The sequence below is a fragment of the Hibiscus syriacus genome, unplaced genomic scaffold, assembly GCF_006381635.1.
Source record: "Hibiscus syriacus cultivar Baekdansim isolate YM2019G1 unplaced genomic scaffold, ASM638163v2 tig00003041_pilon, whole genome shotgun sequence".
Lineage (NCBI taxonomy): Eukaryota > Viridiplantae > Streptophyta > Magnoliopsida > Malvales > Malvaceae > Hibiscus > Hibiscus syriacus.
This window is the reverse complement of record NW_024061960.1, coordinates 9,276,991-9,289,762: the sequence shown is the minus strand read 5'-3', so window position 1 is coordinate 9,289,762 and position 12,772 is coordinate 9,276,991. Positions and strand designations below refer to the sequence as shown.

Genomic DNA, 12,772 nt, shown 5'->3' with positions numbered 1-12,772 from the left:
GTTTGTCTAAAGACCAACTCAAGAGCACACTGACTGGAATCAACTATGGTTCTAGTTCGAGTGGAATACGGCGTATGCCTCCTCATACAGCTCAAATATTCGTAAGTAATTTGATTTATTTGTCTGGTGTTGAGCTTGGCTCCATTGATTTACTTTGCCGTGGATAAAACTTCAATTGACTTCTTTTGTTGTTTTCTTGTATACACCTCAGGTAAAGGTCTTGAGCTTGAAGGAACAAATAAAGTTGTTCGAGCAGACAACTTAAAGCTTGAAGGGCCAATTTGAGAGCAATGAAAGCTTTGCTCTCCATTTGTCTAACTCTTTGTTCTTTCTTCACACTGGAACTAACGACTTAAGCGTTTATTGGGATCTTGATGAAAAAAATAAAGGGTTCCCTAACGTAGAAAAATATATTCGCTACTTATCGCAAGAATTCAAGAAGAGATTACAGGTAAAACACTCTTTTAAAATTTTATTGACAATTTGACATAGTTTTCAGAATTGGATATTCAAGTTTACATAGTTTTAATTATGATGCAGAAAATACATGGATTGGGAGCGAGGAAATTTGTAGTGAACAATGTTTCCCCGTTAGGCTGTCACCCTGTCTATCTTCACAGAAAACCACACAGTACTTCCTGTTTGGTAGATATGAATCGAAGAGCAGTTCTCTTCAATGACCTTCTTTCCGACATTTTGACGGTATTAGAGAAGTCACTGAAGGGAACAACATTTATATTGTGTGACCTGTACAAACTGTTTGAAGATGTCCACGCTTTGCCCGAAATATATGGTGAGAAATGTTAGAAGATAATTTCATTATTATATAAGCATGCATGTAGTGCTACGTGCACGTTTTGGTTTGCAGCGAAGTGTTCATTTTTTGTTGCGGTTTGAACTGATACTGTTATATCTATGTTGAATATTGCAGGGTTTAGAAATGTTGTTGATTCCTGCTGCATTGACGTAGCGGGGAATCAAACACGGGAATGTGCTCCAGGTAGAGCCCCTTGCGCTGACAGAACAACTCATGCCTACTTCGACCCTTTCCACCCTTCGGAGAGCATGCATAAATTGTGGTTCCAACTCTGTTTCAAGGATATCATATGAACCTTTTATTTCATGTATTCAACTTTATTGTTCATCAATCGTACAAACTGTTATTACTACTATTATCAAAGCACTCGTTTACTTCGGCGTTTATGGTTCATGAATCGTACAGCTTGTCTCTTGAATCACATTGTTCAAAACTCCTGTTCTCTCCATCTTCAGACACCGCAAAATTATATTAAGTGGATATATATATCATCTTCAACAACTCCAACTTTCTTTTCTCCAATGAAAGTACCACAGGAAGTGTAAACTGGAATTTCGCCGGGTGGTTTTTGAGTTCAGTTACCAACTCAACATTATAGATTTTGAACTGAATAAACTTGGGAACAAATCAACTTGAGTGAGAGACTTGAAAGTAAGTACTTAGTAGTTTATTGGTACCAATCACTGGATTTTATCAGAACAATGTCTGCTGCATCTAAAAAATTCCAATTGGTGTGTAGCATACATGACAGTACTCTTCTTAGACAATAATCCTTTGAGACATTTCTGCAAAGAATTATCATACATGGAGCTACTTCATCTTAGAAATAAACACAGGAGAATGCTACTTGAATAACAAATAGCACTTGAAAAGAGATTTGGGATGGTTTTTTTAAAACCTTGAACGAATGTGTTCCTCCATGAGCATCAACAGAACTGAAGGTGTCGTCTAGGATTAGATTTCAAAATCACTGTAAACGGTCCTTGTTAACTGAATCCTCTGCTTTTGGCCTCCACTCAAGTTCATCCCCCCCCACAACACTCGTAAGTCGTATCTCTATTATCCCACATCTAAAAATATTGTTCCAGGAACATGCTTCAAGAACATTTTCTTAGAAAGCTGTCTTTGTCCATGCCCTTCCCAAATAATATATTATCCCAGATACTGCCTGTTTGAATCCAAGATCTCTTAGGAACATAAACCTTAGAGGCTGAACCAGAAATACTTGGGATCTCAAGTATGCTGCAGAGTAGGCTTGATTTACAAACGACTATATGGTAACCTTTCATTATTTTCAACTTGTCATTCATTTTGATGGTTGGCTTGTTGATGTTTTGGTTACCTGTTTACCAAGCATATTCTCCTGTCTCAATTCAGATAGCAACATTAGATGCTTTAGCACCATTTAGTGTTACATAATTCACGATTCGCTTTGATTCGCGGAACGGATACGTAATCACAATTCGTTAGTTTCACTGTTGGAGATGACAATTTTAATGAGAGAGAAATATTTTTTTTTTGTTTTGGTTTATGTTTTTTAGGAATTGGTTTAGAATGTTAAATGTAGATAATTTATTAATAACTTCAGCTTATTTTCTCCATTTTTATCAAATATATAATTAATAATTATTTTCTTAAAGTTACAAGATAATACAACTCGGAAATCCATTGTTCTTTAGCAATTTGATAAACTTAATGATTACTTTATAATTTCTAAAGTTACAAAATAATACAACTCGGAACTAATTTTATAATATGTTGTAACATCTCAATACCGGGTTAGTGACTAAATTGTAAAATTTCAGAATTTGGTGATAAAAGTAGAATAGTTTAATAGTTTAATGATTTATTTAGAAATATTTTCTGAAAGTTATTAGTAATTATCAAATGAATTAAAGGGTAAAAAAGTCATTGAACAAATAAAAAAATAAAATATTAATTGGGGTTATCTTATAACTCACGTGGAAGAGAAATGTGGGAAACAAATGTTTCCAGACATTTCTCAGCATCATCTTCTTCTCCCTGCGTGAAAGCTCAAGCAAAGGTAAGTTTCTTAATTAGTTGATTATTTACTGAATTAAAGGTTGGGTTATGATCCTTAGGTGATACTTAAGCTTAAAGAAAGCTTAAGTTGTCTTATAATCAAAAGATGAAGAAGTTATAGAAGATTAAAGAAAATGGATTTCAAAGTGAAATTTTGAACAAGAGGGTTTAAATGAATTTAGAGGTTGAATTTGACTTGTCATCAATCTAGTTAAGACATAAGAAGTGTTAGAATTGAATTTAGAACATGTTGAAATTTGAGTATGATTCTTGAATTTCATAAAGAGGAGAGGATATTGAGGTTAAAGATGGGATAAATGAATATTAGTGAGGCTAAGCATGTGTATGTAAGTTAGGATTATTAAAGGGGAGGAAACACGAAGTAATTTTTGTGCTAAAAATGTGAACTCTGGACCAGGGGTATCGGTACCCATTCAAAAGGTACCAATACCTACTTTAAATAAGCAATGAAATTACCTTTCCTTTAGTTTAAGAAATGAAAGTTTAGGATATGCTATTAGTATATTGATATGTATCAATGTATTATTATGTAGATATAGAACGTAATCCTCCGGAACAATCGAAGGATTAGAATCGAGTCAAAGTAAGCAAGACTAAGGTGAGTGCATATATTAGACATAATTGTATGGAGATAAAACTTGCGATAAGTCTATCTCTTATAGTTGAATTATGATTTCATAGCCATGTACATGCATAATTCATACATGCTTTAATATGATATAATATGAATGAATATCGTTATAAGAGAATCAATTTAGGTATGTGAAATAATGGAAATGATCATATGTGTACATGTGAAGTGAAATATGTGTTTATATGAAAAGTGATGAAAAAGATATAAAAATGAGAAATGTATTCATATTTAAGCCCATGTTATTTAATATGAGAGCTGTAGGTATAATTGGCATGCTAAGAGTCGAGGGTTCTACGTGGTCCTTCGGGACATATATGTAATTCTGTGGAACATATATGCGGTACTTTGCTACACTTATTTGGTCCATTGTATTATGTATATGGTTCTTAAGGAGTGGTCCTTCGAGACATATACAGTGGTCCTTCGGGACATATACAGTGGTCATTCGGGACATATACAGTGGTCATTCGGAACATAGTGGTCATTCGGGATAAATATTCAGTGCCCCTAGTGGGAATTTATTCGAGCTGTGGTGACAGCATTCGTGTACAACCTCAGTGTACTCATTTACCTCCTGTTCTCAATAATGTACATGGGCAATACAAAGATAAAGTGAAGTGAAACTTGCATAAGACGATAAATTTCATATATGCATGACATGATCATATATTTTGTAGTGTAATGGATACATGCATGTTATAATGTTACGATTGAACGGTAAGAGTGCATGTTTCATGAATTCATTGTTATATATTTTATTATGCCTTACTAAGTCTATGACTTAGTGGGAAGTGATTTACACGTAGGTACCAAGAACCAAGAATAACAGAAATAGGAGTGGCAAGAACAACAACACTGCTAGAAGATCAGATCAGAAGTAACTGATAAAGTATGTATTTTGATTGTGTATAGTATGTTGGCATGTAAGAAATGTTTTAGTACGAACGCTCTGATCGACTTTTCTATTGTTTTAAACGTATATATGTAAATGGTAATTTTGTATAGCGATGAAAGGTTAAATTTTAAGAGTTTATGTATGTTTTACGGAAGTACTGTAGCAGTGTTGTAGCAGGGTATTGGTACCCTGGCAGTAATCTGGAAATTTTTTAACATTCGACACTGTTCATGGTACTGTTCATACCGTATAGTACTGTTCATAAAACGTTTTTGCCTCAAAATTTTATAACGGATATAATTCAATAATATATTATCATATTTTCTTAATATAAGTTCAAATATTATGTTATTTGGTAAGAATATTATTTTAAAAAGTCAATGTGACATCGGACTCGTATTCGGGTCGGGTACGGGTTGGGGGTGTTACATATGTAGTGACCATTTCGTAATAGTTTGATCAACTTAATGATTACTTTATAATTTCTAAAATTTCAAATGGCTAAAAGAATCATTTTAGCATAGTTTAGTAATAATTTGTGTATTTTAGTCTTATTCTTCACCAATGCTATAGTTCTATTCAGATTTCAGTTTTTTTAATCAATGGTATAATTCTACTTTTGGTCATTCCTAATTTAATCTCAATTCAAAAATCTCTATTTAAATGCTAATTGGATTCAATTATCTCCCGGTTAGTATCATCTTTCGCCTAATGAATTCAACCATGCTCTCAATTTGATCCTTAATCAGTTTGTAACGTATAATTGTCATTTGATGCTAAATAAAAGTGATCGATAATATTGGCAAGAAAACAATTAAGTCATTAATTGTCATTTGGCACTAAATATATTTAGATGAAGTTGTTATTTGTTAAAGAATAATAAATTTTCAAGTTACAAGTATGAATCACATTTATTGTTTACATCGAATTAAAATAAAGTAACCTAAAATCATCAGTTAACTGATTACATTAAATTGAAACATAAAATACCAGTATAAATACAAATTAAGATTATGTACATTATGAATTATCTCTTTTAGTTGAAGAAAAGATGACAAAAAATTTGAATTATATTATCATCCATTCTCTTTTTCTTTATTTCATCTCTTTGAGTTTAGCACATACTGTTAGAGTCCCGCCATTTAAAATAAATAAAGAGTCCATTTTGAAAACTTTATCGTTAGAAAACATTGAAATTGATTTACCAGCTTTATATGTGTTTGGCGACTCTTTTGTTGATACAGGAAACAATGAATATTTTAATATACAATTTCATAGAAATTATACTCCATATGGAATAGATTTTGGTGGAAAATCCACCGGCCGTTCCACTAATGGCAGGACAGTAGTAGATTTCATTGGTAACCAATAATACACTTGTATGCAATTAGTCAACAATTTTTTTAAAACAATTTAATTAACATTTTAGTAATGAAATTAATTATGCAGCTCAAATTGCTGGCTTGTCGTTTCCTCCTCCAGTGCAAAGTTTTTTCAAGGGAAAGAAGAATATTCCTCAAACTGGTATAAATTATGCTTGTGGTTTCACTGGCCTCCTTGAATTATCAACACCACCTCCCGTAAGTTTCAAAACATATTCTTCTTCTTTCGTGTATGTTAATATTTTTTTGGTTACGTTGTACTACGATCCAACATTTTCTTTTTACATGAAACATAAAAAGTTAATTTGATTTATACAATTTCATCAGAGCTTGGTTGGGCAAGTAAAATGGTTCGAAAAAACATCAAGAAAATTGAGAAGACAGTTTGAAAGCAAAGAGAGTTTTTCAACGTACTTGTCAAAGTCTTTGTTTTTTATTAATAGTGGTTCATATGACTTGGGTCTCGAGTGGCTCGGATGGGTCCGTTTATATGATGCAGACTCTGCTACAAAACTTCAAATAGAAAACTTATCCACGTATTTACAGGTAATTAAATTAGTTATTATAAATAAAAAATAACTGTCAAATATTTAAAATTAAGATGGTTAAGTAACCTATTTTTCTTGTCAAATGTAGACATTATATCAACTTGGTGCACGTAAATTTGTGATCAATAATTTAGCTCCAATAGGATGCGAACCAGATCAAATTTATGATGGTGAATGTTGGGACGAAGCTAATGATAGGGCATTGTTATTTAACAAGCGTCTGTCTAATCTATTGAGAGACTTGCAATCAACACTTTCAAGGTCAAAATTTGTTATCGTAGATTTATATAAGATTTTCAAAGATGTTTATGCATCGCCTACATCCTATGGTGAGTATTATTCTATATATTGGCTCAAACCTTTGACCTTGCAAAATTAAAATTAAATATTTATCAATTTCTTAACCGTTGATTTTTTTTCCAGGATTTACAGAGGTGAAAAGAACTTGTTGTAGTAAATTAATGGACAGTTGGACAAAAGGATGCCTCCCAAATGTAGCACCGTGCAAAGATAGAAATAAATATATTTTTTTCGATGCATTTAACCCGACCGAGAGTATACATTTTATATGGGCAAGACGTATGTTAAATGATTCATCGGTCACTTATCCTATCAGCTTGATTCAATTAATACAATCATAAACCAAAAGATATGTTCCATGTTTTCCTAATAAAATATATAACTAATAATAATTCTGTTGTATGATTTGGTCCTTATGGTTCTTTATCCATCATGATGTCTCTCATATTTCAAAACATGTACGGTAATCAATTATAGTAAAGCAATGACAAATGGTGCATTTATAACTTCTCTCATCTTTCTGAAGCAGAGGGTTGCGTACATATAATGTAACATCCCAAACTATGAGTTAGTGACTAAATTGTAAAATTTTGGAATTTGGTGATTAAAGTAGAATAGTTGAATAGTTTAATGATTTATTTGGGAATATTTCGTGAAAGTTTTTAGTAATTATTTAAGGAATTAAAGGGTAAAATGGTCAATTGACAAGGAAATATATTTTTTTTCCTTTAATAGGAGATAAAACGTGGGGAGAGTAAGATGAAAACATTTCATCATCTTCTTCCTTTCTTCTTCTCCAACCGTGGAAGCTAGGCAAAGGTAAGAGTTTCTATTTTGTTGATTATTTGTTGAATTAAAGGTTGGGTTTTGATCATTAGATGATAACTAAGCTTAAGGAAAGCTTAAGTTATCTTAAAATCAAAAGATAAAGGAGTTAGAGAAGATTAAAGATTTGGAGTTCTTGAGTGAAATCTTGAAATAGAGTTGATAAGTTGAATTTGAAGTTAAATTTGACTTGTCATCAGTTTAATTAAGAGATATGAAGTGATAGAATTGAAATTAGAACATATTGAAAATTGGGTATGATTCTTGAAGTTCATAAAGAGGAGACGATTTTGAGGTTTAAGATGAGATAAATAGATATAAATGAGTTTAAGCATGTATATGTAAGTTAAGAATATGAAAGGGGACGAAATATGAAGTATTCAAGTTGAATTGAGTGAATTTTCGTGCTTAAAATGTGATTTCTGGGCTTGAACGAAAAATTCCATATTATGCAGGGGGTACAGATACCCCCCGGGGGGTATCAATTCCCCCAAAAGAAAAAATGGAATTTTGGTTCATTAAACTAGCTTAAGCTATTAACATCAAGTTTAAGGTTTAGGCTTCTGATAATTGTTTTGGAAATCATGTTTATGTAGATATTGAGCCTAAACAAGTTCCAGAACAATCAAAGAATTAGGATTGAATCAAAGCAAGGCTAAGGTGATTGCAATTTTAATTGTACTTATGATATTGAACAAACATTGGCTTGCGATGAGTCAGTGATGGAGTTACTATGGTAAGAAGTGACTCCTAAAATGTTAATTGATTTGTGATTCTTATGTGACATGACCTACATGATTACATGTTATATGCATCATTATATATGAGCTATGTTTGACATGAGATAAGTGATATGAGATTAAGTGAATGAACATAAATGATATATATATATATATATATATATATATATATATATATATATATATATATATATATGATATAAGAATAAGACATGAATCAAATGATATGAGTTATATGGGAAATATATGTTTATGTGAAACTATGCAAAGTGATACGAGCTATGTGACATACAAATATGAAATTATATGAAAAATGACATGAATTACATGAAAGTAAACTACGTGAATACATGCACTTGTGATATGATATGAGATATACAGTTACACATACATGTGGTATATGACAGAAGAGAAAGAACAAGTGATATGAAATGTATAAATGATAATGCCCGTGTTATATGATATGAGAGCTAGTGGTATAGTTGGCATGCCAATAGTCGAGGGTTTACCTATGTCTTTCGGGACATATGGACAGTTATAGTTTACCTATGTTCTTCGGAACATATGGACAATTACATAGGTCCTTCGGGACAAATTTCATATGCCACTCAGTGGGACTTATACGAGCTGTGGTGACAGCAATAGTGCACAACCTCAATATACTCGAATACCTTGAGTTCTAAATAATGTACATGGGCCTATAAAAGATATCAAAAGTGTTTGCATGGATTATGTGATGTTATGGTTACTATGTGGTGAAATGATATATATGTTCTATGATATGTATAAAAATGTTCAATATATGCTTATATGATCACAAGAAATCAATGATGATAAAATGAGAAATGATAAACATGTTAATGATGTTATGTTACATGATATGTGCATGTATGTATATGTTACTGAGAAGAATATATGTTTTGGTATGATAAGGTAGTATCAAATATTCATGCATTGTAGAAGTTACAGTTAGCATATAATTATGTTTTATATGCCCCACTAAGTCATCGACTTAGCGTGTGATTGTTTCACACGTAGGTTCCGAGAAGAGGAAGATTGATAAAAGTTATGTAAGAGAGGCCAGTTCTCCTTTCCAAAGATCATATCAGAAAAGAAGTTAATAGTATGTATTTTATAATACTCATAATGGTTGGCATGTAAACAAAGATTTGAATCTGATATGTTTTAATCGGTTTTGTAAAATCATATGATTGAGCTTGTAATAATTTAAATGTGTATATGTAAATGGAAATTTTATACAGATGAAAACTTAGGTTTCTTTTATGAAGTTATACGTATTTTACGGAAGTACTGTAGCAGTACTATAGCAGGGGAATCAGTTTCCCCCTGACATTCTGGAAAATTTTAATATTTGGGTACTATTAACGGTACTATTCATAGTACTGTTTATACCGTATTTTACTATTCATGAAAACGTATTTTTTTCCAAATTGGTTTTAACGAGCATAATTCAACAATATATGATCGTATTTTATTAATATAAGTTCAAATATTCTGTTATTTTTATACGAATATTGTTTTAAAAAGTCAATGTGACATCTCAGACTCTTATTCAGGTCGGGTATGGGTTGATGTGTTACATTTAATGGTATCAAAGCTACGGTTTAGCCGATTCTGGGCTAAAAACGAAGTCAAAAGTGTTTTAAAAAGTATACATGCCAATACAAAGTGAAATTTTTTTAATCTGATAGTGTAAGGAGTGTACTGTCTTGTTAATAGAGTTAAATTATTATGTTATATTAAAGGTATGATCATGAGAGCTTCCAAAGTGAAGCACAAGGCGATAGACCTGAAGGTAATATCATTCACCTGCCCAGGCCAGGCAGGGAGAAGAGCGAAAGCCTCAGGGAGTGCCTGTACAAGATTAGAGAATGTTTCATGATGTTGAATGATATTATGATGTGTTTTCAATTTTATACTTCTATAATTCATAGAAGGAATGTATCGAAATGAGTTGAGAACACTCGGGTTCAAGGGTGAATTTAAGAAAGGTTTTGTTGTTACAGACCTATGGATAAATGATATGAAGATAATGTTAGAAGGTGTTCATTTCTCCAAAGTGGAGAAGTTAAATTGAGTAATTCATTACTATGTGGGAAAGATAGAGTATGGTGGACAAATGCCACCATAAGAATATTAAAAGATAAAGTGACGTGGTTATTGTTTGTATAAGAGTTCAAGAATAAGTACATTGATGACTAGTTTATAAGACAAATGAATATAGAATATAAAAGCTTGAAGCAAGGGAATTACACATGCATGTGTATGAGTATAAGTTTAATAAGTTAAACAGATTTATTATTGAGTTGATTCTGATTAATAAGGATAAGAAGGATACATGTAATTGGTTGTTTAGGGCTTGTGCCTTAAATTAAAAGAGTGTTACTGGTTTTGCAATTGTTCTCATGTCAAGAAATGGTTAATCGCGTTAAAGTTCTTGAGAGAGCTCAAAATGAAAGGATTGGAGAACAAAAATCTTAGATAATTAAGAAAATTTGTGCTTCATAAAGTTAAGCACCATCAAAGAAAGGTAGAGATTCTGGTTTTCAATTTTAAACCGAATACAATTAGTTGTATTCTCCGCCAGAGAATAAAGACAATCAGTTCAGATGGATTAAAAATTATAGTATTAAAGGAACTTAATCATTCTAAAATAGAATAGTTCCTTTATAGCATGGACAAGATAAAGTGAAAGAGATGGATGTTAATTAGAGAATATTAAAAGACCAAGGAAGAGTTTAAGAATAGGTATATCACTGATCAATTAAAAGACAAAGGTAAATGGAATGGTTGAATTCGAACCAAAGGAATTGTATTATGGATGAGTCAGAATGAAGATTTGATAAGTAAAGGAAATAGCGAATGAATTATTTTGACTGGAAAGAATATATATATATATATATATATATATATATATATATATATATATATATATATATATGGATAGCTTGATGAAAGTTTATGTTTTGATTGAAAGAAATAAGTTGAATAATAAAGTAGTGTGATGGTGAATGTATTAAAGTTAAAGGATTTGTATGTTTGACGGAAACTAAGGATTGATATAAAAGTTAAGAGGATAAAGAAGGAAAAGTATAAATGATATGAAAGGAATGTAAAAGCATAAGGGAAAAAGGTAATGAAAAAAATTAAAGTAATGAAGTGAAGATTATGATAGCACGAAAGATTTATTGAGGAGGTGATATGTGAAAAGGAATATTAGAATTGTAAATAGTATTGTGTATAAGCAAGAGTGTGGATATGATAAGGGATTTGCATTATAGATGGAAAGAGTTAGCAATGGTTAACAAAATTATGTGATGGAAATGTATTGGAATTATACGAAATTGTCAGGTTATGATAACCAAATATAAAGTGAATTCGAATACAATGTATATTTTAATTATGTAATGTGATGTAGTGAAGGAGATAAGGATTTAAATGTTCAAGAGAAGATAAAGAGGAATAGAAAAGTTTGAGAATGAGTATGTCGGTGAATAATTTATAAGATAAAGGAAGTTATAACGTTTGATTTTGAAACAGATGAATAATACTGTGTGTGAGTAAGAGTTCGAGTTTGAAAAGTTGAGTAAGATATCGTTGAGGAAAATTTCGATTGAAAAGAAGGTATATGATTGAGTTGATAAGGGTTGTACCCTAGATTAAAAAGTTAAGGACTGTGTTCAGAAAATTAAATGTGCAACTGGATAATGTTAGAGGATCTCCACTATTCTAAAGTGGAAAAGTTAGATGAAATAATTTAGTTGCTATGCAGTTGAGATAAAATATTGTAAAAAAATGTTATAATGGGAATAATGGAAGATTTATTGATGTGAATATTGTTTCGGAAAAAGTTTAAGAAATAGGTACGCCATTGATTATTTTATAAGATGGAAGACGTTGAAATGTTGAGAGTGAACAAAGAAAATTACACGGTGTATGAGAATGAATGTGAATTTGATAAGTTAAGTAAACAATGGTTGAGATAATTTTGATTGGAAAAGGAGTATATGATTAATTGATTAGGGCCTATGCCCTAGATTGAACGTTGTTATTGATTAGCTGTAAGAGTAAATGTGATAGAGTTATAAGATTGGAAGAAAAGATAAAGTGAGCTAATCAAGTACGATATGTATCTAGACATGATTATGTATTTTAATCATATAGATATGATGAAGGAAAGTATATGAATATTTATATGTTTTAAAGGGAGCTTTGAGGAAGAAAAATACCAAGTACAAGAGACAGTAAAGAATGAGGTTTTAGGTAAGTGAAGATGCTTATAAAAATAAGTGAAATGAATAGAGTATGAAAACATTGGTGAAAGATATGATTTGGTTGTGGATAAGGGGATCTTGATTATAGAAAGATGGTGTAACCCCCTCAGACCGATGCGGGTAACCCGGTCCGATCTGGAGTGTCACATTAGGGCCACCGGAGCGACCCACTGTAAAAATAGCGGAAAATTTAAAACTTTTTATCAGAACATGTAAACTTATAAAATCATTTGTTACTATTTAAAAATAAAACATATTTTCAGACTCGTATA

At 31.4% G+C, this 12,772-nt stretch overlaps 1 protein-coding gene across 1 annotated transcript; it reads left to right on the top strand.

Moving 5' to 3' along the window:
- Positions 1-592: 592 nt before the first annotated feature.
- Positions 593-1,181, top strand: LOC120167603 (GDSL esterase/lipase At3g50400-like). Its single transcript, XM_039176569.1, has 2 exons — positions 593-793; positions 932-1,181. The coding sequence occupies exons 1-2, from the start codon at positions 652-654 to the stop codon at positions 1,108-1,110; spliced, it is 321 nt and encodes a 106-aa protein (XP_039032500.1). The 5' UTR covers positions 593-651; the 3' UTR covers positions 1,111-1,181.
- Positions 1,182-12,772: the final 11,591 nt, after the last annotated feature.